Source organism: Rhinatrema bivittatum, chromosome 6, assembly GCF_901001135.1.
Source record: "Rhinatrema bivittatum chromosome 6, aRhiBiv1.1, whole genome shotgun sequence".
NCBI lineage: Eukaryota > Metazoa > Chordata > Amphibia > Gymnophiona > Rhinatrematidae > Rhinatrema > Rhinatrema bivittatum.
The window spans coordinates 41,410,019-41,436,274 of NC_042620.1; the positions used below are offsets into that span (position 1 = coordinate 41,410,019).

Sequence of the window (26,256 nt, forward strand, 5' to 3'; positions counted from 1 at the left end):
CTGACAAGGTTAGTTTACTCACTGAATAGATAGCTGTATTTGTTGAAGATCCTGGCAGGCAGAAGTAGTTGGTTTGCAGGCACCAAGGCAGGGAGAGCAGGCCCTCGAGGAGCGAGTACCCGGCATCCCAGATAGGCAACTGAAAGAAAGCATAGGGCCCCCGAGGAACGGGTACCCAGGTTAGAGGTGAATGGCCCCAGAGGGCAGAGAGAACTTCCAGCAGTAGCAAGGAAGCTGCAGAGTAGCTTAGACCGGAGGCAAATGCAATCCTTGCTAACTCAGTTTGTTAGCAAACGAAGGGCAGGCTAAATACCCGGATGGCATGATGTCACTCGGAGGGGCCGCCCCTGAGGTTCCTGCCATGACGTGGATAAAGACGTGGGTGGCGTGTGCGTGCGCACCCTAGGAGGCCCTCAGGAGAAACATGGCGAACACCGTCGCCGTAGCCGTTCCGGGGATGCTGGAGAGAGTGGCATGAAGACGCGGCAGCAGCCATCTTCCCAAGGCTTGTGGAGAGAGAAGGAAGAAAGGTGAGGCACAGAGGTCGAAGCCGTCTGAGACCGGACGCAACACCCACATCCTGTGTCCCCCATGTCATGTTTCTGTTATCCTCCATCTTGTCTCTAAACTTTTCATCATAATTTAGCCAGCACCAGCCTTGATATTTTTTGTATGCCTCAAGTATCGTGTCTGCGTAGCTAAGCATGGGAGTGTACTGGGATGGGTCCTCCCTCCCTATAACACTAATCAGTCTTAAATAGGTCCAGTTAATTATATTTTTTAGCACCTTCATTTCTCCCCCTTTTTGCTCTTCCTTTTCCCCCCTTTTTTTTCTCTGCTGAACCTTTCCTGCCTTCCAATATTGAGAATATATCGATATACTCTCTCCTCTTTATTTTACTTCGCAATGCCCTAAGGACGCTCTCCCATAACTCGGCTCAAGTAGGCTGTGCTGCCAGAGCTTTCGTACTCCCTGCTTCTCGCTCGAGCATCACCGGGTGCTTCCGTTCCGGGCATGGCACCTGGTCCCATCATTGGCCAACCCCACTGCGGTGGGCGGAACCGTCCCGCATCCGACTGCGTTCCTGCTGTCCCCCGGTCACTGCCTTGCTCCGTTGCACTTTCTTTGCAAGCCATCTGTTTCTGCCTGCTTCTGCTGCTTCCCTTTTGCACCTTCTGTCCCTTTACAGCCGATCCTCCACCCTTCTGGCTCCTGTTCTCTGGTCTCTGTCTCCTTCTGGCTCTTCCTCCTCCCTCCCCTGTGCCTCTCAGGGTTCCGCCTCTGTCCTTTTCTACCTTGCTCTCCCCCGTGCTCCTCCTGCTCTTCCCCCGGCCATGCTTGTTTTGACGACGCAAACGGGGATTTTTATTTATTTTTTTTTAACTCAGTTCGCTGTTGTTGGGAGGGAGTGCTGCCAAGGTTCCTTGGTTCGCTCTCCATCCTCTTCGGTTCCTTCAATCCAGTCTCTGCTTTCTCCTTTCCGATGTGACCATGTGGGCTAAGACTCGTATCTGCTGCCCTGCCGCCCCTCCCAGCGAAGCAGCTGCTGCCTGTCCCTTTAAATTCCTCGTTCGGGTCCTGGGGTCCTCTTTTTCATCCTGAAGACTGCCCACCTGATTTTTCTTTGTATTTTTTGACTCCGTTGAGCCCTCGTGCAGCCCGGGTTCGCCAACTTCCAGCCTCCGATGTCGTCTTCTGGCCTCCACAGCGATCCCCCTGCCCAACGCAAGCGCTGGCTGTGAAAAGAGGCCTCTCCCAGCGCTTGCCGGAGTTTTGGTGACCTCAGCCTCGCGATACCTGCGAGGCTGATGTCACCACGTGATGACGCGCCGGCTTTGCTACACCTCGCGCATCATCCCTTCACCTCCCCCGTAGCAGGGGGACTCCTAATTCGCCTCACGGTGCTGAGGTAAGGCGAGGGGGGGACCTGCCCCTCGGGCAAGTGCCAGGTTGGGGGGGTGGGCCCTCCCTGCATGTGGCGGATCGATCCTTTTTTTTTTTTTTTTTTTTTTTTTTTTTTACAGATCTATTCTTCTTGTTTGCCACTCTGCTACATTGGATCAGCTTCAGTCTTGTTTCCTAGGGCCAACCCTCTACTTGGGTACATGGCAGGAGATTTTAACCATTAAATAATCGGGGTCCACCCCTATTGAAAAACTAATGTAGCAATCTTGAGTTTATAGTCAGTGTAGAGCCATCAACAGTGGTGAGGCTCATTCCCTTGTGATGATGTTTTGAACAATTTGTAACCAATCTTTCATCCTTTTTGGGAGTCCATTATAGATCGTATTGCAAGCATCTAAGTATGTCAACATCAAAATCTGAATCATCATACACAAATTCTGTGCTGCTAAAATTGGCTTGCCCGACTCTGGCCGAGTTTTGCTCTTAAGAGCTGCCTCAGGGACTACTTTTTTAATATGTATCGATTTCTTTTGATTTTGAGAGGTTCAGTTGAAGGTCATCACAGATTGTAAGTGGCCACTCTCAGTGCTGTTGATACAGTGGATCCTGCATATAATAATATATCTATATGACATCACATGCTGGCACACAGGTGCAATTGTTAATAAGTTCAAGCTGTTTTAGTGCCGAATTGCATCTAGTATAACAACTTTCTGTGTTCAGACCGTCATTGTGAACATCGGCAGGAGACTGTAACATGTACCAGCATGTGATGTCATATAGATATATTATTATATGCAGGATCCACTGTATCAGCAGCACTGAGAGTGGCCACTTACAATCTGTGATGACCTTCAACTGAACCTCTCAAAATCAAAAGAAATCGATACATATTAAAAAAGTAGTCCCTGAGGCAGCTCTTAAGAGAGCGAAACTCGGCCAGAGTCTGGCAAGCTTCAATAAAGGCACCTTTTTACACTGATCTCCTTTGTCTTTTCGCTTACCAGCATTTTGGATCGGCTTCCCCTTTGTTTTTTGGGTCCATCCCTGCTAAAATTGGCTTACATTCTTAAGTTGCTTTACTACACTCAGCCAGGGAAAAGCCTTTTTTTCTACTGCTTGAATATGCAATATTTGTATGATCACTCATTGGTATAGTCTGAGCATTTATCTGGTAAATGCCATAATGTTTTAAAGCAGTGAGCAAAGGTTCTTTGCCATTTTTTACTTTGCAACTGTTTGTCAACAACCACTTTCAGTCCATCATCTGTTAATTTGGAAACTGATATGAGATTGTCAGTTAATTCAGGTATATATAATACATCTTCAGCTATCAGACTTTCATAGTTGCTGTCTGCATATGGCTTGAATTGAATACATCCTAGTCTAGCTGGTTCCTTGGACATGCCATCTGCCATTCTTATAGATCTGTATTGCAGTGTAGTTATCGAGTCATTAACACTATCCAGTTAAATGACTTGAGGCACAAGAATCTATTAAAAATAGCTGTTTGTCAATTTTCTCTTGATCTGTGTTTAGTTTTTACATGAAATGCATATTGCTTTTTGGTGGATCCAGTTTTATTATCATTTGATAGCTCTTTGGCTGTTTTTGCACTCTTATTATTTTTTCCTTGATCCCTTTCATTGCTTGAAAAATATTTAGTTCCATTTTGAGGATTTTTATTTCCCTTGAATGAAAAACAGCAGTCCATTGCAAAATGTCCATATTTCTTGCAGTGATAGCATTTTATTTTTTGTCTGTCATTTTCTTTGAAATTTCTCCAAACTCTGTGTATTATATACTGATTCAGTGCCTAGAGAATCCTTTTATCGCTGTATACTTGTAGAAATGCATGACAGACCTTTCCTGAAGTCATTTCAGACATTGCACACATCAAAACTTCTGGCCACTCGAAAATATGCTTGTGGGAATACTTGAATTGCTAGTGATGCAACTTCTGCCTCTTCAATTGGATCTCCTAGGGTTTGGAGTTCAGCAAATGATTCCACATCTTCATATATGTTATACCTTGCAAAGTCTTCATACCCTTGTACATTTTTTCACATTCTGCTTTCAAAAAATATAAATCAGAATGCGTTAAAAATAGGAGTTTGTTTCACTGATCTACAGAACATACTCTACACTTTCATCATGAAAGAACAAATATAGAAATTTTCCAAAGTAAGAATAAAATCATCAAGAACTCTTCATTGTATAAGTCTTCACACCCTATTAGGTGGAAGCCCTTCTGCAGCTGTAGCAACCATGAGTTATTTAGAATAAATATCTACCAACAGTGGGATGGCGCAGTTTTTACCCATTCTTCTTAACAGAAGAGCTCAATCGCTTTCTGTTTGGCTGTGGATAGTCTGTGGACTACAGTCTTCAAGCCTTGCCATAGATTTTCTATTGGATTCGGGTTTGGGCTTTGACTAGGCCTCTCATGGACATCCACTTTCTTCTTGCTGAGCAACTCCATTAAGAACATAAGAACATGCCATACTGAGTTAGACCAAGGGTCCATCAAGCCCAGGAACAGTGGTCAATCCAGGCTGTAAGTACCTGGCAAGTACCCAAAAACTAAGTCTATCCCATGTTACTGACGCTAGTAATAGCAGTGGCTATTTTCTAAGTGAACTTGATCAATAGCAGGTAATGGACTTCTCCTCCAAGAACTTATCCAAACCCTTTTTAAACCCAGCTATACTAACTGCACTAACCACATCCCCTGGCAACAAATTCCAGAGATTAATTGTGTGTTAAAAAGAACTTTACCAGTACACCAATTATATCTTGGAAATCAAACAATACATGAGGAACATGGCTTGACCTTTCTTTTTTGAGAGAGGATGAATATAGTATGCCTTGGACATTGCTGGATTTTGGACAAATGGCCCTCTGGGTGCAAAGTGCCCCCCCACCCCCCGGGGACTCTCTTCGGCTGCAATGGGATGCCATCCACCGTGGCCACTGAACCTCTCTTCAGCCATGGCAGGATGGGATCCACTGAGGCCACTGATGTTTCCTTTGGCCACAATGGGATGGGATCTGCCGTGGCCATGCATTGTGGTTTGGGTGGTGCTGGCAGTACCCAGGGCACCCCCTAGTTCATGCCACCCAGCTTGCCCACCCCAAATTCCAGCCCTGGCCTTGGAAATAGGTGGGCAGATAACAGGAATATTTAATATTTCTATAAAGTAAAGCTTAAGTAGTGACAACAGCAGAGATGTCTCTAATTTTATGTTTTATGTTATATTGTACCTTACTCAGCAGGAGATTCTAGTCTATAAATAACAGTAAGTAAATTAGGAAAATTTATGAATCTCAGTGTTCAGCTCCGATTTGAGTTTTCCATTTTTCCAGTCTATTATGTATTGGAAGATTATCTTTAATCAACACATGAATATTGTTCTGAACTTTATCCAAATCAGATTCCAAATTTTGTCACAAACTTCTTTTGATCCATTAAGGCCAGTTCTATCTTTTTTACTTTAACCGGAAATTCTTGAATCTGAACTGTCATAGATTTCTCCATAGTCTTGATAGCTTCTCAAATCTCCTCCAAACTAATAGTCTTCGACCTTACCAATACAGGACCCACAGATTTCAAAAGGTCTTCCTCTGCTTGTTGGATCTTCTTTAGACTCCCAGGCATTGCACCTTCCTGCAAAATTTCCACTCTGGTTACCCATGCTTGTAAATGAGCTTGTTCTTTAGCCTTAGCAGCCTCAGTCCCTGCTGTTGGTTGGCATCTGACATCGCCACCTGGTGCCATCTTCACAAGCAGATAACAGAGGAGGGATCCAAACCTCTGTGCTTGATGCATTCAGGTCTGGGGGAACAGCCACCACTCCCAAGATCCACCACCACTCCAAGGACATCACACCAAAGCTTGATGGTAAAGGAGCCCTCAAAACGTGTGCATCTATCAGACCTAGATCCCTGCCAACACCATAGTCTGCAGGGGAAACTCTGGTCTTATCCTTTCGCTTCACCATCGTGTCGGGAAGAGAACAAGTTCTATAGTGCACATGAGCTCAGCGCTTCACATCCACCATGCTGGACATGCCCTTCCAGCTTCTCTTTTTTATACCACATATTTAGCATCGAGACCAAAAAGTTCCATTTTGGACTCATCAGACGACAAAACTTTCTCCCATATGTATGCAGTGTCCTCTAAATTTTTTTGCAAACACTAGCACATCATGTCTTTTCTTCAACAGTGGCCGCCTCCTTTCCACTCTCCCATAAAGGCCATATTTATGAAGTAATCTTGAAAATGTTGAACAGTCAACATTTTCTCCCAGTTTCAGTCAGAAACATCTGTAGTTGTTTTAAAGTAATCTTAGGTTTCACAGTGATCCTCTGCAGCAATTTCTTTAATCATGGCTACTGGAAGAGTGGCCTGATCATGGCAGTGTCTTGGTAGTGTCAAACTTTACAATGATGGACCTGACAGTGCCCCAAGGGATATTCAAACACAATGAAATGTTCTTATATTCTTCACCCAACATGTACCTTTGAATAATGTTTTCCTGGAATTCTTTTGGCAGCTGCTTGTTTGACATGTTTTGACCTTTTCTTCAAATTCATGTCATATAACAAACAGCTTGAGTCTTCATCCAGGAGTATTCAGATTAGCTCAACTACTGCAATCAGACATAGGTGGGCTTTATTTAGCTTATTATGGCTTGTTAAGGCAATTTTATGAATCTGTAGTTTGGGTTTGCTATGACAAGGATCTGAAGACATATGCAATAAAGACATTTTTTGTTCTTTTTATTCTTAATTACTTTTGGAATATTTCTATATTTGTTCTTTCATGGTGAAAGCATAGAGTATGTTGTATAGATCAGTGAAACAAACTCCTACTTTAATGTATTTTGATTTGTCTTTTCTAGACAGCAGAATGTAAAAATGTATAAGGTTATGAAGACATTTACAAGCCACTGTACTAGACTGTTCTTTCTCCTACTTGATAGTCCACTTGACAGTATTTATCTCACACTTAAGGATCAGTTTCTTTTTTTCAAGAATACATCCTTTATTTGCCTGATCTCTATTTTTCGGTAGTCTATTTAATAACATAATTTGTTTGCAAACTGTTGGGACAGTTATGTTCTTAGTATCCAGATCATTTTTCTTCCAGTCATGTTTTACTTCCCATGTAGATGTTATGTTATGGATCAGGTTCTATGACTGTCCAAAGTCTCTTAGGTTTTAGAAGAATTATCATCTTAAATCTCCAGTTGAATAATTGCTAGAAATCAGTATTCCAATATGATTTGTAGCATTTTCAGACTTTTTTAGTTTTGCTTTCAATTTGTTCATCTTTTCAATGAAAGCTGCTGTTTAGCAAATGCTCTCTGCAGCTTTGGTATCTAGCTTTTCTTAATTTTTTTTTTGTTTGTTTTCTTTTTTCATGTTTGGGAACTTCTCTCACTCTGCTCCTGCTGTCAGGAATCTTTATCTGCCCATTATAGCATTGCCTGAAATAAAACACTTGGAAAAAGGATGACAAATGCCTCCAAGAGTAAATCAGAAGAGTCTAAATATTGATTCAGCTGGGATTGCACATGACTTGGACCAATGTACAGTAACTGCTGATTTAAAATTTGTTTCTAATCCGCATTGAGGCCATTCTTGGAAAAAGGCGGAATATCAAATGTCTAAATTATAAATGCAAACAAGTAACTAGAAATAACTGAGAATTGTAAAAACTATAATAGTGAAAACTACTTCAGCTTCTCATTGCCTAGAGAGAGAGGATTCACAAGGTAGAAAAAGGTCAGATTTTCCAGTGTGATAATTTGCTCAGCATGGGAAATGTGTGCTTCCCGCTAGAAGTTTGAATTGAAGTCTGAAGCTGTACAAGGACATGGCCCTAAAGCAAGCAGAAGCAGGATCCTCTTTGGTCTGTGTATTTGATGCCTTTGAAATTTGGCATCTTAGGCAGTTGCCTATATTGCCTACACCTAAATCCAGACCTGATTCTTTATTTAATGTTATGTAGCATACAAAATTGGCCCCATCTTTAAAAACATAGTTCATGTTTCCTAGACAAATGTAATTTTTGGGAAACTTTGAAGAATAAACTTTGAAAGTAAGACAAGAAGCCCATGTTCCAGGCAATTGAAAAGAAATAGAGAGAGCCAGAACAGATGAGTGTATCTGTTCCATAAAAGTCCACAAGTTAGTAACATTTTGCATTAAATAGGCAAGCTAAGAAAGGGAGAAAACATTTTTAACAGTCTTAGCTTATGTTAAGAAAAATTAATATGCTCTATTTTGTTTAAAATTTAATTTGCATATATTCTGCTAAAGCAAGTGAGCTATTTTACCTTAATGTAAATTAATCTTAAGAGTTCTGTAAGTTAATTTTGATCCCTTTTATAACTGATTTAAAATTTAGTCTTACATCCATCTGCTTTCAAACAGGCACTGGCTTTGGTGGTCAGTTGCAGTGTCAAGCATGAGAGTAGCGACTGTGTTTTTGTGTGTGCAGTTTTTCCTGTTAAGCATGCATGAAAAGCCTGTACATATAGAATCATATACATTCTATATGAATTTCACTTAACAGTATTGAGTGCTTTAATACTTAAAAGTTTAACAGATTTGCTGTTTATACTAGAGTGTGTGCATTTTTAAGGTGCCCATGCAATTTTTGTGTTCAAGGAGGCACATGGTTGAGCAAAGCTTGATTTTGCCACAGACCTAATAAAACAACTTATGACTGGCTGCACTTGTTGCTCTGGCTTTGCGTGAAAGTGTTTCAAAACATTAAAAGCTGCGGAAGTCTTTTTTTTTTTTTTTTTTAAATAGCTGCTTTGGAATGGTGAACTTTGTCTGTTTGTCATGTTACAGACTGTTCATATAGGCAGTTGTTAAAAATATCTCAGTTTATGTCCTTGCCAAATATTTGATTACATGTTAGTTTGTCTACCTTCTGTCTCTCTAAAATTTTATTTATCATTTCATATTTATTCATCTGTTAAGGATGTTCAGGGGATTTTTTTGTTTTGTTTTGTTAGTGGGATTGTTTTGTTCTAATTTTTATTGTGCACACCATTGTAAAATAGCTGGCCATCCCTTTGCTTAAAAACCTTGTACAAAAAAATAGCTCCCTCCCACCCATCATGCTTCTCTTGAATCTCTCCCATCACCTCGGACTCCCCAGCCCATAATTTGCTTCATCTGACGAATTCAGATGGGGCAAGCACAATCCCCAGATGCTTCTGCCCTGCAGAGCTGTACTTCAGAATGGCACCTGCCGATCCAAGGTCAGGCAACACTACTTTGAAGTACAGCATCAGCAGGGCAGGAGTGCCTGGGGATTGCTTTTGCTTCATTTGAACCCCTCAGATGGAGTAACTTAAGGTGTAGGGGGCCTGAGGGGGTAGGAGAAGTACAAGAGAAACCAGGGGGGGTGCGTCTTTTAAATTTTTTATGCACAGGGTTTTTTTATGCACAGGGTTAGTCAGCAAGGTGGGTAGGAGGGCAGGAAGAAACATAATTTAGTTTGTTTTTCTTTGGTTTTATTTAGAAAGCAAAATGATTTCTTTTTAAATCAAAGCACATCCCTAAATTCTTAATGGCACTCTAAGCAGTTAACAATAAATAAATAGTTACAACAAGCCATATCTCAGAGTAGATGCTTTGCTGTAAGTAGTACAATTTATTTGGTTTTGATGCTATTTGCTTTTTGCTTTTTCCTTAGTTGATTTGCTTTTATAACTAAGTTTCATTTTATGTTCAGATACCCCTAAAAACCTTAATAATGTAGCAGATGTGCTCCTAAAAGAGAAATTTCTAGTCCGCAAGGTTTGTAAAAACGGTTATGCCCATTTTTCTTGAAGCATTCAACTAAAGCCTTTCCCATTGATAGCAGGGCTGAATTAGCCATGCTGTCATGGGAACTGTCAATCAGGCCCCGTGAAGCGGAGCTTCCTAAGTAGAGGTTAAGAGTTTTGCTCTCTGTGGCTGCGTGTGTGTTCCCGTGCAGGAAAACAGAATCTCCTCAGTCTGTTTTTTCCACGCGTGGAGCTTCAGTCTCCTCAGTTTGTTTTTTTCAACTGAAGACTTTATGTCTAAGAAAAGCCCAAGACCGTCAGGATTCAAGCCATGCCATTGCGGCAAGATGGACATGATCGGTGTTATCGCTGCCTGGAACCCGATCATGACCAGGGCACATGCAAGCACTGCGGCCGCATGTCACCCTGCGACAGCGAGCTCAAAAGATTGAAGGCCTCAGGAGCAACACCGGGGGTTCATATGCCCCTCCTTCTGAGGCCCATTCATCACCGGGCCCTTTAAAAAAGCAGGTCCCAATGGTCAGAAGAGCGTAGTCGCTGGATCCTTCCACCTCCAGGCCTGGAGAGTGTATGAGACCCAAAGGTACCCATAAGGGTAGGGACCCCCCCACAGGTCCAAAAAGACTCATTGGGATAAACCAGAGTCGGGGCGGGGATCGCACCCAGAAGATAAGACGCAAAGTGGGAACCTTCAAACCGCTTCAATGTCCAAGCATCGGCAAAGTGTGCCGCCGGCGCCGAAGACGGTGCACTCAGTGCCAGGGGAGGCAACACTGGTGCAATTGCAGACTTTGGTGCCAACATCGAAGCACGGTGCAGAACAAGCACAATCGGCGCACGATGCTCCCCCCCCATCTGCTCAGAAGGCTGGGACCAGTCTTCCTACGCAATGCAGGACCACTACCGCGGGAAGCTATGTATCCCGACACTCATCGCCAGATACAGGAGGCATAGGAGTGAATCTGGAGACAAAACCTGATCAATATCAGCCCTCATCTCTCTCATCAGTCAAGTTCATCCTACAGACAGCGGAACCCGGGAGCCGTTTCTTATTCGGAAGAGGAATGCGTAAACATAACCTCCCTCTCTTCTTCCTCGTCACCCTCACAGGTCTTCTCTGACCTGTCATCTGTATCCAGAACCCGTGCTCTCAGCCATGATCTACAAGAACCGTTCGCGAAAAAGAGAAAGATCACAGTGGACATACTCCCACAGAAAAGACAGCCTGGAGCCCCAAACTCGAACATAATATTGGCGGCAATGCCACCGCCAGGAGCTAGTCGTCTGCATATGCCACCACAGACCCAGCAGGCTTTCTCTCAATTGTCGGAAGCACTCTCAGGGTTTTTCGAAACACTCCAGTTCACATTTACTTTACCTCAGTCACCTTCACCTAGTTCTCCAGGGACACCACAACCCATGAGAAGAACCGTCCCCGGAACCCACAATATCGCCTCAACCGCTCAAGCCTCTGTCACCGGCTCAGAGGCCTCCTTCACCCTTGGACCCTGACTCACCTCGATCCTCGCCACGTACATCCACAGGGTATCATTTGGATGTGCCGGAACCTTATTCCCCACCTGAGGACTTGTCCTACCCAAAATTCTTAGATAAAATGAGGTCCATCCTGCACTTGGATATTCAGAAGCTCCCAGACCCAAGAGCAGAAACATTGGGATTATTAACGATTTTTGATGTACCGGATGAACCCACTTCCTTACCTCCTCATGAAGTGCTAAACAAGGTATTGGAGAAATCATGGGAAACACCATTTACAATTCCCCCAGTCTTTAGAAAGACTGATTTACAATTTAAAATGAGACAATCACCATACTACTCCCTGCCACAACTACCTCACTCATCGATAGTGGTGGAATCTGTTATGTAGTGTGCAAAAAAATCTAAGCTGCATGCATCTACACTGCCAGGGAGAGATCATTTCTATTTGGACAATTTTGCGAAGAAAGCAATCCACGCTGCTATGTTTTCCACTCGTATTCAGCAGCATCAGTTTTATATGGTGCAATACTTATACGAGTGTGTACAAGCAATGAAAGGAATGCTCACCACCGCTGCAGCACCCATTCCACAGCCCGTCCAGGACATGGAAGAGGGTATTAGACTCCTACTCCGCACTGTCTATGAAGCTTTTGAAACCTCTTCCAGAGCTTCAGCATCGGCCATAGCGGCTAGACGTATGGCATAGCTCTGGGCGAGCTCGATCCATGAGACGTGCACGATAAGTTGGCCAACTTGCCGTGCAAAGGCGATTATTTGTTTGGAGATTGCTTCCAGGAAACAGTGGCCAATTTAAAGTACCAGGCAGTCGCAGTACAATCTTTAACTGCCATGTGCTTACTCCAGCCCATGGCGTTACTTCGCTGCTTCTCGCCATCAACAATTTCACCGCCGGCCATTTAGATCATATCTACTGTATAGGCCTCCAGCATACCAACCGTAACAGCGAACACAACAACAACCAGCGCAGAACAGGAGAGGAAGGCCAAGAACCCAACAACCGCAGGGCCAGCAGCCGGCAGCCTCAACCAAGCCAATCCAGTCTTTTTAGGGATACTGCCGCCACCACCACAACCAGCCCCACCAGGAAGGATAACGTCCCACTTCCCAGCGTGGGAAGCAATAACAACCGATCGTTGGGTATTAGACATCGTTCAGAAGGGCTACCAGCTCCAATTCTCAAACAAACCCTCACTTCCTCATCTCACAGTACAGGAAGCCAAGGTACTACAACCCCAACTAGGGGAAGAGATAGCATCACTACAGCGCCAATGGGTAATTCAAATCATCCCGCATGGTGCCCAGAACAGAGGCGTCTACTCGCCATATTTCCTAATGCCCAAGAAATCCAGTGGCCTTCTGCCAATTCTGGATCTCTGCGAGTTGAACAATTGCATGGTCAAGGAGAAATTCAAAATGGTATCCCTAAAATCCATTCTTCCCCTACTTCAGCCCAACGACTGGTTGTGCTCAATAGATATGAAGGATGCTTAAACCCACATTCCTATCAATTAATCTTCATGGCGGGACCTGTGCTTCCGATACAGGGATCAGCACTATCAATACAAAGTTCTCCCTTTTGGCCTGTCAGCGGCCCCCAGAGTTTTCACGAAGTGCATGGTGGTAGTGGTGGCATCCCTCCAGCAGTGGGGCATGCGAATCTTCCCATACCTTAACGATTGGCTTCTAGTGGCATAGACTCCCACAACGCTCATCGGACATCTTCAACAGATTATCGAGTGCTTGGACCAATTGGGGCTAATGATTAACTACCAGAAGTCCACCTTGAACCCAACACAAGTTCTTCAGTTCATAGGAGCTCGATTGGACACCATAAGGAGCAGAGCATTCCTGCTGGAGGACAGAAAGTTGGAGATGCAGAGCACCTTGCGCTCCCTCAAACTTACGCAGAGACCTTCAGCACGCCAAATACAGTATTGGGACACAGGGCAGCAGCCATTTTCACCAGGTTACATATGCGTCGCCTGCAGTGGGGTTTGAAACGGCAAGTGCTCACTTCAGAAAGGACAAAAGATATACAGGCCGATACAGTACAGTGCGCTCCGGAGTGCACTGTTAGCCTGCTCTTGGACGCGCGGTTTCCCTTACCCCTTATTCAGTAAGGGGTGGAAAACGCTCGTCCAACCCGCGGCACCTAATAGCGCCCTCAACATGCAAATGCATGTTGAGGGCCCTATTAGGTATGCGCACGGGATACAGTAAGTAAAATGTGTAGCCAAGCCGCACATTTTACTCTAAGAAATTAGTGCCTACCCAAAGGTAAGCGCTAGTTTCTGACGGCACCGGGAAAGTGCACAGAAAAGCAGTAAAAACTGCTTTTCTGTGCACCCTCCGACTTAATATCTTAGCGATATTAAGTTGGAGGTCCCGAAGGGTGAAAAAGTAAAAAAAAAAAAAATGTAAATTGGGCCGGCGGCTGTCGGGCTGAAAACCGGATGCTCAATTTTGCCGGTGTCTGGTTTCCGAGCCCGTGGCTGTCAGCGGGCTCAAGAACCGACGCCAGCAAAATTGAGCGTTGGCTGTCAAACCCGCTGACAGCCGCTGCTCCGGGTGAAAAGGAGGCGCTAGGGACGTGCTAGTGTCCCTAGTGCCTCCTTTTGCCTGTTTCTACCGCCGGGCCTAATTAGCGTACAGAATTGCTCGCACCGGCGAGTGGCCGGTGCGCGCGCCGGGAGAGTGGGCGTTCGTCCACTCTCCCGCGTTTTTACTGAATCGGCCCGATAGATTGGTGGCTCAACAAAACAACATTGACCAAGGGTGCATTGTTTAGACTTCCCCCACAAAAACACGGTACTTACCACCGATACCTCTCGCAAAGGCTGGGGAGTTCATCTGGACCTCTGTCAAACACAGGGACTGTGGTCTCGCCAGGAGCAGAATCTACAGATCAATTTGCTGGAACTCAGAGCAATACGAAGTGCCTTATAAGCCTTCCTCCCTCACCTGCAAGGTCGCAGAGTCATGGTGTACATGGACAATCAGATAGGAATGTTGTACATAAACAAACAAGGAGGGTCCGGTTCATGGTCCCTCTGCAGAGAGACGCTTCTCATCTTCGATCACGCAAACCGTCACTCGATCCACCTGCAAGCGACATACCTACTGGGAGTTATCAATACCCGGGTGGACAGGTTAAGCTGGATATTCCACCTCACGAATGGTCACTCAACCAGCAAATGGCTCAAGAGATATTCGCCAGGTGGGGAGTACCAATGATGGACCTCTTCGCTATGGAGGCCAACGTGCAGGTTCCCCGTTTCTGTTCAGTATGGACCAGTCAGCGAAGGACAGCGCAAGATGCCTTCCTCGTACCTTGGATGGAGAACCTAATGTATGCCTTTCCACCCATATCTCTCATTACAAGGACAATACAAAATGCATAGCGGATGTAGCTCAACTGATACTAATAGCACCGGCTTGGCCCAGACCGCCGTGGTACATCTACCTGTTACATCTCTCCATCAAAGAGCCAATCAGTTTACCAAATCGATCAGATCTTTTAGCGCAGGAAGGGGGAACCCTTCTTCATCCAATGCACTCATCCCTCCATTTAACAGCATGGAGATTGAGCAGATCCTCCTGACAGAACAGGGCATCTCCTTCGCAGCACAGGAAATCATTTTGGAATCCAGGAAACCATCCACTAGAAGGAATTACAGCTTTAAATGGAAAGGTTACTCCACCTGGTGCACATCCAATGGGTTTTAGCCATTAGATTGTTCACCTGAATCACTTCTCGACTACCTTCATACGTTATATACGTCCGGTCTAGCAACTTCTTCAATCAGAGTTCACCTAAGTGCCATTGCGCCGTATCATAGACCACACCGTGGTCAACCTATATCAACTCATCCTTTGATATCTCGATTTCTCAAAGGTCTCTCCCACCTTCGACCACCTATCTCCAAGCCACCAGTACCGTGGAACCTCAACCTCATCTTGGAACAGCTCATGCTATCCCCATTTGAACCGATGGACTCAGCCCACATAAAGTATCTCATGTGGAATGTTGTCTTCCTCACAGCAGTAACCTCAGCACGCAGGGTTAGCGAACTTCAAGCCTTAGTCCATTATAATCCATATCTACAGTTTTATCATCACAAGGCAGTTCTTCGAACTCATCCTTCCTTTCTCTCAAAAGTGGTTTCACAGTTCCACTTGAACCAATCGATAGAACTACCAACATTCTTCCCTAAACCACATCACAATGAAAGGGAACGTTTATTACACACATTGGACAGCAAAAGAGCGTTGGCCTACTACAAGGAAAGGACACAATCAGATTCCCGATCATCGCAATTGTTCTTATCATTCAACCCAAATGCACCAGGCCTTCCGGTAGCCAAACAAACCATCTTCAGCTGGATTGCACAATGTATTCAATTTTGCTATCAAAAACAAAATTTGACCCTGTCTTCCCATCCAAATGCTCATCAAGTCAGAGCAGTAGCCCCCTCAATAGCGCATCTGAGACAGGTACAACCTGTAGATATTTGCAAGGCGGCTACATGTTCCTCCCTGTACACGTTCATGTCCCACTACTGCTTGGATCAGCAGACATCTGACGCCACCAAACTAGGTCGAGCAGTTCTGCAATCTCTACCATCATAACCTTGTCGACTACCACCATAAACTGATCATGCATAACCCATAAGTGCACAAGGGACATAGCGTGATAGGGAGCTTAGGACTCCCATGACAGCATGGCTAATTCAGCCCTGCTATCAACGGGGAAAAAGCAAGTTTGCTTACCGTAAATGGTGTTTCCGTAGATAGCAGGATGAATTAGCCATGCTGACCCTCCCGCCTCCCTGGATTGTCGACCTACCGTACTTGTTCACACAATGCTTAATTACAGACTGAGAAGATTCTGTTTTCCTGCGCGGGACCACACACGCAGCCGCAGAGAGCAAAGATCTGACCTCTACTTAGGAAGCTCCGCCTCCCGGGCCCTGATTGACAGTTCCCATGACAGCATGGCTAATTCATCCTGCTATCTATAGAAACACCGTCTACGGTAACCAAACTTGCTTTTCTTTCTGAAACAGCAGGACTATGTAATAGGTGTTTTATATAAGTGATTTTTTTTCCATTCTATGATGGAATTTTCAAAAGGATTTACGCACATAAAACAGTTTACATGTGTAAACATTCTTTATGCACGTAAGTGGGGTTTAGAAAATTGGTATGGTATATGCTGTTGAATTGTCAATAGATTTTAAGTATGCAAGTGCACTTTAAACGTGTAAATGGGCTTTTGAAAATTACTATGATATATGCCACATTTACATACACAAATCCTTTTGAAAATTATCCCCTTAATCTGTGAGGACCGGCATCAATTTAGTGTCTAAAAATCCTTTAAATTCAAGCATAGTTGCAAAGTTAAGGCACCAGTAATATGAATATTGTAACAGACTGCTATAGTTCGCTATTTTTTCTAAACTTTTGTGTGTGTGTTTGCAGGAGGTATGGTGTTAGTAGACAAGGTAAAATAGATAAGGTAAGTGAATTCTAAGCTTGATGCTGTACAGAAGAAATGAAAGTAATATATTGACAAACATTTGATTTTTCATTAGTTGATTTGCTTGTATGACTCTGAATAAGTTTCATTTTATTGTTCAGATATTCCTAAAAACCTTAATAAAGTAGCAGATGTGCCTCTATTAAAAAAAAAAAAAAAAAAAAAAAAGGTCCAATCTTCCTCTGATTGTCTACTTGCTAACCCGATATAGAAGTTGATATTGTGAAAAACCCGACATGGAAGTTTGTACTACTGTTTTTAAGGATGATTTGATAGTTTCTTTTGCCCTAAAATAATTCTGTCCTTATATTTGTTTATATCTAATGCCATAAATGTTTCCCCAGGGTGCACACAATTTTAGACACTTTAATTCCATTTCTTTACATTATTATTAAATAACATTCTTATTGGAGTATTACTGCCCAGGATGACTAATTTACCTATAGCACTTAAATTTTAAATAAATTATGGATTTCTGATTTGTAGCAATTACTTGATCATGGTAATTTTTACAGTCTTTTCTATACCGTGGAATCCCATTGGTTCTTCCAGAGTGAAGACAAGAAGAAGGTGCTATCTCCTGGGCTTGCAACAGGAAGGGCTGACATATATGAAGAAGAAGACCTTCAGGCTGCAGAAGAGGTGGGTTTAACTTGAGGGCAGAATGAGGGATATTTCCATATATGATGATGTGTTTTAAAATAGTTTTACCTTAAGTGTACATTTCTGAAAGAAATGTGTATAATACACAGGAATGTAATATAAAGCTTTTAGTTCAAATTCTAAAAGGTAAAATTATTGTACATTGTTTAATTTTTTTTAAGCATTTTAAATCTTAATGTCTGTAATGAAAAATTGTTATGGCAAAGAAGTACTTTGATTGGCCTATTCAGAGAACTTTCTTCAGTCTGTATTTAAGTGAATGGCATGATCTCTACAGTTTCTCTTTTGAGAACCTTTTTGTAGATTTTTTTTCAAGTGAAAAAATCATTATCTTTCCTTTTGTTAAATTATCATTCACATTTCTTCCTGAAATCTAAAACACTACTGCTTTCATGATTGTGTCAATCAGAGAAGCATTGTCTCGTTTAAAGTGAAAACTGGAACTGGGTATTCTACTAAAAAGCTCCAAAGAGCACCAAAACCATTTTACTATGTTTTACTGCTATTTATACAATTTTCACTGTAAGAATTTAGCAGACCACTGAACTAACCCAATTAGAACACAACTCAAGAGAAAGCTGTTGACATTTAATGCAAATAATCATTCTATATATGGCTATCCAAAATGAATCCAAACTTAAAATTTTCATTTATTGTTCCTTACACAATATGGTCATCATTGCGTGATGTTTTGTTCTTTTTTTTTTTGTTTTTTTTGTTCTGTGCCTTACTTAAGGATCTGTGTACTAAGCAATCTTCCCACAAGTACAAAATGGGTACATCTGCTACATAATGTTACTTAAGCTTTTTCTACTTTTGTTTCTTAATGCTCACTTGCCACATTTTTCTGTATTTAGCCTGTCTTTTGTTCTTCCTTTTCTTAACATTACTGCTTTTCAATTTGGCCAAAATTAAGAACCAGAGAGCATCTCTGGATATGCATGACACACCAAGCTTACTGTATAAGTGTTCTTTTTTTTTTTTTTTTTTTTTTTTACCAGCTTCGTATTAAAGCATTAATGACGGGAATGGCTGCAATGGACATAGAAGAGGTAAAAATTACAAGAAAGATTTAATTTATGTGAATAAATATTGACTTCTTTGAGTATTGAATTGTGCATCTGCCGTCAGTGCTGTCCAACTCTTGTTTTCAGAAAGGGTTCCTAGGAGAAAACTGTTTTTGAAAATAAGGTGTAAACTGATTTGGATGATTATAAGTCAAATAAATATAACGTTCTTGACAATTGTCTGCAGGTTAACTCCCTTTCCTTGAGGACAAGCAGAATAAGTCAGCCACTTGACAGTGCCAAAATGGTCTTTCAGAGTTCTGGAAAAGCATTTTCAGGCTTTTTTGGACATGCGTGGTATTTCTTGCACACACATTGTGGCACAGGACTCCCTCAGTCCAGTGGTGATAGTTAGAAACCTTCTCCTCCTCCACAACAAAATAGAAAGTTTTCTTCTTGGTTTGTTGATTATCTTTTCACCTTTTATTTCAGTAGTGTTTTTAGCCTTTCTTCAGTCCTTTTTAAGTCTTGGGAGGGAGGGGGGTGTGTGGATTTGACACAGTTGTGAAGCCCCAATCTTTTTCCCTTAGTGTGGCCTTAGTAAGTCCATTTCACTGCAGAAATTGTTGTGATTTTTTGTTCAGTATTTTCCTCAGTGTGTCTGAAAAAGTGACTGTTGGCTTCAAGTGCTGCCACTGATGCTACTTTGATATCTATTACCAGTCATACAATGTCTGTATGTGTTGCCTGGGGCTAGAGCATGATGTCTCTGGTTGTGATGTTTGCTTGGAGATGTCACCCAGGGGCAACAAGCTCTAAAGATTGAAAGTTCACGACATCTTTGCCACCAAGCAAAAGCGTGGTACAGTTCCACCGGCACCAAAGTTATCAGTATTGAAAGACATTGATAACTACACCAACTGCTTGCAATGCATCAACACTAAGGGAGTCTCTCTCAGCCTTGGCATCGAGATTGAAGCATAGCTCCAGGAGCATGGAACACTCCTGTTTTACTGCTTTGCCTCTGAGAAAGGTTCCTTTAGATGGTTTCAGATGTCAGAAGACATGGTGCTAAGCATCATGTAAAGCCCCTGAAGCATCAGTACCAGTCTCCAGTGAGGGGATCAAGAGCAGGGCGCTTATGTCTGCAGTTATCTGCCCTCCCCAGTAGCTACATTAGGAGGTAAGCTCAGCCTCCCAGACTGAGAGAAGCACAACAGAGTCCAGAAGTCAAGACACTTGCCATCAGTACTATTCCTCTAGTTATTCATGAAGATGAGACTTCTCTTGCTGATGCCACTCTATTGCTGACTTCAGCAGTGTTTGAGAGGAGCTGGATCAGATGATCCTTGAGGCTTCGTCTTAGCATCTCAGCTAGTTCCAGATGCCAGCATAGAGTGCCTTGGTTTCACCAAGTGAGCTGGCCCTTGACATTGGTTGGCTCAAGACTGATTACAGTGTTTTGGTACCAAGATTAGTATCAGTGCTGTCCACATTGAGTAGAAGCAGAACAACTTCAGAGAAGAGAGAATCTCTTCAGCTCTTCTGCCCCTTTGAGTCCTGATACCCAGGAATCATTTGGGAAACCTATGGAGGTAATGGCTTCTGGGTCAATGCCTTTTCCGACTGCAAATCCATCCTGTTTCAGAATCTGAGTCTGAAGAACCTTGGAGTCCTACTTTTAGGTCTGGAGAATCTGGTTGTGAAGAAGAGTATTCCTTTGACCTCCTTTGGACCCCTGAACTCGAGAGGAATGTGTCACCTCCATAGAACCTTGTCTTTTCATCTATTTTTTGTTTACCTGGCATTTTCCTCCTACACCTTTGGGGCTCCCAGCTCAATTGGACCTAGGCCTGGGATTTTGCACCATGAGCTGTCATTCACAACTACCCTAATTTTTAGGTTTTATTTCCCCTAATTTATATCTCCTCCTGACTTATTTTAGATCAGTCATTATAGCAAGAGTCCTTGGCTAGGGGCCATGCATCAGAGGTGAAGCTACTTATGATCTAGTCATCAGGAGAATGCACGACCTAGTCCAAGGAATTACAGGTGGGGTTGCTTAGCAGTAGCAATCATAATGTAATCAAATTTAACATAATCACAGGAGGGAAGACATCAAGTAAAACTATTTCAGTAGGATATAACTTTAAAAAGGGAGACTATGATAGAAGGAAGAAATTAGAAAAAAATCTAAAAGGAACAGTTGCAAAGATTAAAAGTTTGCATAAGGCATGGGCATCTTAGAAGGACAGATAAAATGTATTCTATGCATTAAAAAAGGTTGATGGAAGACCAGACAACTGCCAACATGGTTTAAGGTTTGTTAAAGAGGCAATTAAATGGAAAGCAGGTCCAAATCTAAAGAAAATAGGAAAGAGCTTAAGTACTGGTAAATTAGATGTAAAACAGTAGTAAGACAGGCCAGAGAGAGTTTGAGAAGAAGGTTACCATACAATCAAAAACTAAAATAAAACTTTTTCTCACAGGACAAGCAGGATGGTTGTCCTCACAAATGGGTGACATCGAGGATGGAGCCCATTAGGCATGCCCAGTAGGGGCATGCCCAGTAGGGGCCAGTCAAAGTTTAATAGAACTTTGACTGGCCCCTACTGGGCATGCCCAGCAAGGCACTGACCCTGCAGCCAGCAGGGGTCTCCCTTTCTTTTTTCCGCGCAGCAGTTGCCACGCAGTGAAAGGAGCTCTCTAACCACGTTCCTGACAGGAATTTGGAAATTAATTTCCTAAGAAAATTTGCCCCTCAGGGGTCTCCCTTCGACAAATTTTTTAGTCATCTTACGGAACCCGGTAAGTTTTTTGCCTTCTTCCATCGACTGCCGTCGAATTTGGCCCTCGAGGCCTGTTGGCACTTACCGATCCCCAGCCTAAATTTTGGCTTCCAGCCATGGCAACGGGGTTCCGTCGTTGTCCGGATTGTACCCGGACTATGTCCATCACAGACCCCCACAGGGTTTGTGTAATGTGTTTGGGTAGTGAGCATGATGTCCTGACTTGCACCAAATGTGCCTTAATGACACCCAAGGGTCGCAAAGCCAGGATGGAGAAGATGGGGCTCCTCTTCCATGCACCCACCCCAACGCCATCGATAGCATCGACGTCATCGGAACCGGCACCGTCGAAGTTGTACCATCATCGTCAACCCTCCGGTGACCGTCCGCCATCGATCGCTTCTCGGCCGTCGACTCCCGTCCCTTCCCCGCATGGGCGAGGGGATCGGAAGGAAAAGCACCGCCATCGACGGCACAAGTCTCGGCCTGTCGAGGATCCACAGCCATCGACCTCTGCTCAAGCCGAGCCACCGACGAAGAAGCCGCGAACAAACCGGACGCCCTCCACGTCTCGTTCGCCGGCATCGAGGAAACCCTCACCCTCTCGGGGTGTGGGGGCCGTGATCCCACCGGTTACGGTGGTCCCTCCGGCCCTGCCTCAGCCTCCCTCTCCCGTCGAGCCGGGTATGGTTACCCCTGGTCTCCAGGCAGAACTGGACCGGCTGGTCCAGGAGGCCATCGAGAAAGCGATGAAGAAATTACAACCTCCATCGGTACCGTCTCCGGCACCGGTTCCAGTGCCGCCCCCGGCACCGACGCCGGCACCGGCTTCGCCACCGAGGAGAGAACCGACCACCGAGCCGTTGATACAAGCGCTAGCACCGCTACTGAGCCGCATGGAGGCACTCATGACGGCCCTTCCATCGGTGATTCCAGTGCCATCGACAACACCACCGTCTCCGACTGGTTTCTCATCGGCAGGAGAAACACCGTTTCGAATTCCCCCTTCCGGGGTAGTTCCATCGGTACCTTCTGGTATATCTCCACCGATTTATCCTTCGGCTCCATCGATTCCGCGCCAGGCACCGATTCCATCGGCAGCACCGAAGCCATCGATGCCATTTCTGGTTCCACCTACCGCACCGATTCCACCTCGGTTTCCATCGATGCCTTCAGAGCCTCAGCCAGGTCCATCAGGGCTACAAGCCCCACATGATCCCTACGATACCTGGGGTGATGATGATGATACCTCTTCTGACACAAATTTGCCTTCGCCACCATCTCCTACAGAGAGTAGAAAAAGATCTCCTCCTGAGGATCTATCTTTCATTAATTTTGTGAAAGAGATGTCAGAAGTTGTACCTTTTCAACTACAATCTGAAGCTGATGACAGACACCAGATGATGGAACTACTTCAATTTCTGGATGCTCCAAAAATCATCGCTTCCATCCCTATACACCAGGTGTTTTTGGATCTGCTCAAGAAAAACTGGGAATCTCCTTCATCGGTGTCACCAGTTAACAAGAAAGCTGACTCCACATACCTTGTCCAGTCAGCACCAGGTTTCCAAAAACCTCAACTGGATCATCGCTCTGTTGTGGTTGAGTCCGCGCAGAAGAAGGCCAAGCGTCTTAAGCCGCACTCTTCTACCCCACCTACCAGGGACAACAAGTTCCTGGATAGTGTGGGACGGAAAGTGTATCATGGAGCTATGTTGATTTCACGCATAGCTTCATATCAACTTTACATGACTCAATACAACAGAGCCATCCTTAAGCAGATGCAAGACTATGCTGACACGTTGCCGGACCAATACCAACCGCAGCTTCAAGCCCTTCTTCACAAGGGATTTGAGGCAGGGAAGCATGAGATTAGGACTGCCTACGACATATTCGATGCTTCCACGAAGGTTTCAGCCACAGCCATCTCAGCCAGACGTTGGGCTTGGTTAAAGTCATCCAACCTTCGCCCAGAGGTCCAAGATCGTCTTGCTGATTTGCCCTGCTTAGGCGACAATTTGTTTGGAGAGCAAATTCAACAGATTGTGGCGGAGTTAAAAGACCACCATGAGACGTTGAAACAACTCTCATCTGTCCCACCTGAGGTGACCTCCAAGCAACCGCAAAAGAAGGACTCTAAGAAGTCGTTCTTTCGACCACGCCGCTACTACCCTCCGTCAACTAGGGCTCGTCCTGCACGGTCCTCTAACAGGCCTCAGCCTCGTCAGCCGAGAAAGCAAAGACCTACTGTAGCCCCACCTCCTGGGCCTGCGGCGGGCCTTTGACTTCCCTGTATTGAGCACATGCCAACTCCCTCTTCCACACATCCCTGTGGGAGGTCGGCTGTACCACTTCTTACCCCGTTGGAAACAGATTACCTCAGATCACTGGGTGCTAGCAATTATCGCACAGGGTTACCACCTCAACTTCACAACACTTCCGCCAGACTCCCCGCCCCTTCAGGCATGGAGTCTAACCAGCCATTTGACTCAATTACATCAAGAAGTATCCCTTCTTCTACAATCAAATGCTATAGAACCCGTCCCTCCTTGTCAACAAGGGAAAGGATTCTATTCCAGATACTTCCTAATACCAAAGAAATCAGGGGAGTTACGTCCAATTCTGGACCTTCGGGCCCTCAACAAGTATCTGCAAAAAGAGAAGTTCAAGATGGTAACCCTGGGCGCCTTGCTCCCTCTGTTGCAAAAGGGGGATTGGCTGTGCTCTCTCGACCTCAAGGACGCTTATACCCACATTGCGATAACACAATCTCATCGCAAGTATCTGCGTTTTCTGATAGGCCACGACCATTATCAATACCGAGTACTACCTTTCGGGCTGGCATCTGCTCCACGAGTCTTTACCAAATGTCTCGTAGTAGTAGCAGCATTTCTCAGGAAGGAAGGTGTCCACGTCTACCCCTATCTGGACGATTGGCTAATCAGGGCCTCCACCCCTCAAATTGCGCAATCCTCCCTAAAGTTGACAATTCACACACTCCTCTCCTTAGGGTTTCTTGTCAATTACGAGAAATCTTGCTTGGTCCCATCTCAGACCTTATCCTTCATTGGAGCAGACTTGGACACCTTACAGGCAAAAGCCTACCTTCCACTTCAACGAGTCCAAACTCTCATGTCTCTAGCTCGCCAGCTCCAGTCTCAACACACTGCCACAGCTCGCCAATTCCTCATCCTCCTAGGACACATGGCATCCTCGGTTCAAGTTACTCCCTTGACCCGACTAGCCATGAGAGTAACGCAATGGACTCTGCGACACCAATGGCTTCAAGCTTTCCAGCCTCTGTCCTACATCGTCACAGTTACACAAGCGCTACGCCTGTCTTTAACCTGGTGGACGACTCAAGTCAATCTCCTTCAGGGCTTACCCTTTCTCCTCCCAGATCCACAGGTAATCCTAACCACCGATGCTTCCCTCATCGGTTGGGGGGCCCATGTGGACGAATTACAAACCCAAGGGTTGTGGTCGCCAGAGGAAGCCGAATACCAGATAAATTTCTTGGAACTTCGAGCAATTCGCTACGCGCTCAGAACTTTCAAAGATCATCTATCAGATCAGATAATCTTAATCCAGACAGACAACCAAGTGGCCATGTGGTACATAAACAAGCAGGGAGGCACAGGCTCCTTCCTTCTGTGTCAGGAAGCTGCGCAGATTTGGGCAGAAGCCCTCTCCCATTCCATGTACCTCAAGGCCACTTACTTGCCGGGAGTAGACAATGTATTGGCAGACCAGCTGAGCCGTGTCTTCAAGCCACACGAGTGGTCACTCGATCCTCTGGTAGTGACCTCTCTGTTTCACAAGTGGGGTTTTCCCCGCATAGACCTCTTTGCATCCCCTCAGAACCACAAAGTGGACAATTATTGCTCTCTCATTCGGAGCCAACACTCTCAGCCGAGGGATGCCTTCTCCCTCAAGTGGACGACAGGTCTACTTTATGCATTCCCTCCACTTCCTCTTCTGTCAAGGACTCTCGTGAAGCTACGCCAGGACAGGGGAACCATGATCCTGATAACTCCCCACTGGCCACGCCAAGTGTGGTTTCCCATACTCCAGGATCTCTCCATCCGCAGGCACATCCCTCTGGGAACGGATCCGCATCTGCTCACTCAAAACGACGGATGCCTCCTCCATCCCAACCTCCAAGCCTTGTCCCTGACGGCATGGATGTTGAAAGGTTAGTCCTTCAGCCTTTTAACCTTTCGGATTCGGTTTCTCGTGTCCTGATAGCTTCACGAAAGCCCTCCACCAGAAGATCCTATTCATATAAATGGAAAAGGTACACATCATGGTGCACTTCTCAGTCCCTTGATCCCCTTTCCTGTCCAATCTCTAAGTTCTTGGACTATTTATGGCACCTATCAGAATCCGGTCTAAAGACCTCTTCCATTAGGATGCATGTCAGTGCGGTAGCCGCCTTCCATAAAGGTATAGAAGGTGTCCCTATTTCAGTACAACCCCTGGTGACACGCTTTCTTAAAGGCTTGCTCCATCTGAAGCCACCCTTACGTCCTCCGGCCCCATCTTGGGACCTTAATCTGGTTCTTGGTCGTCTAATGAAACCACCTTTCGAACCTCTGCACTCCTGTGAATTGAAGTATCTCACATGGAAAGTATTATTCCTATTGGCTATCACTTCAGCTCGCAGGGTTAGTGAGTTACAGGCCTTAGTCACCTATCCGCCTTACACTAAACTCCTGCAAGACAGGGCGGTGCTCCGCACTCACCCTAAATTTTTACCTAAGGTAGTTTCTGCATTTCATATCAATCAATCCATCATACTACCTATCTTTTTTCCCAGGCCCCATTCCAACTCTGGGAAACAGACTCTGCATACCCTAGACTGTAAACGAGCTCTAGCGTTTTATCTAGACCGTACAGTTGCTCACAGGAAGAGCACTCAATTGTTTGTCTCCTTCCATCCTAACAAGTTGGGACAACCTGTGGGTAAGCAGGCTCTTTCCTCCTGGTTGGCGGACTGCATTTCTTTTTGCTA

General features: G+C 44.6%; 1 protein-coding gene across 2 annotated transcripts in view; it reads left to right on the top strand.

The window, feature by feature from the left end:
• The window catches only part of CCDC93 (coiled-coil domain containing 93), a 371,692-nt gene that overhangs the window by 102,024 nt on the left and 243,412 nt on the right, over window positions 1-26,256 (top strand). For both annotated transcript variants that reach the window (XM_029605342.1, XM_029605343.1), the window contains 3 exons: window positions 16,726-16,762; window positions 17,336-17,425; window positions 18,448-18,498. In XM_029605342.1, the coding sequence (XP_029461202.1) occupies window positions 16,726-16,762; window positions 17,336-17,425; window positions 18,448-18,498 (178 nt within the window). The remainder of the gene's footprint in view (window positions 1-16,725; window positions 16,763-17,335; window positions 17,426-18,447; window positions 18,499-26,256) is intronic.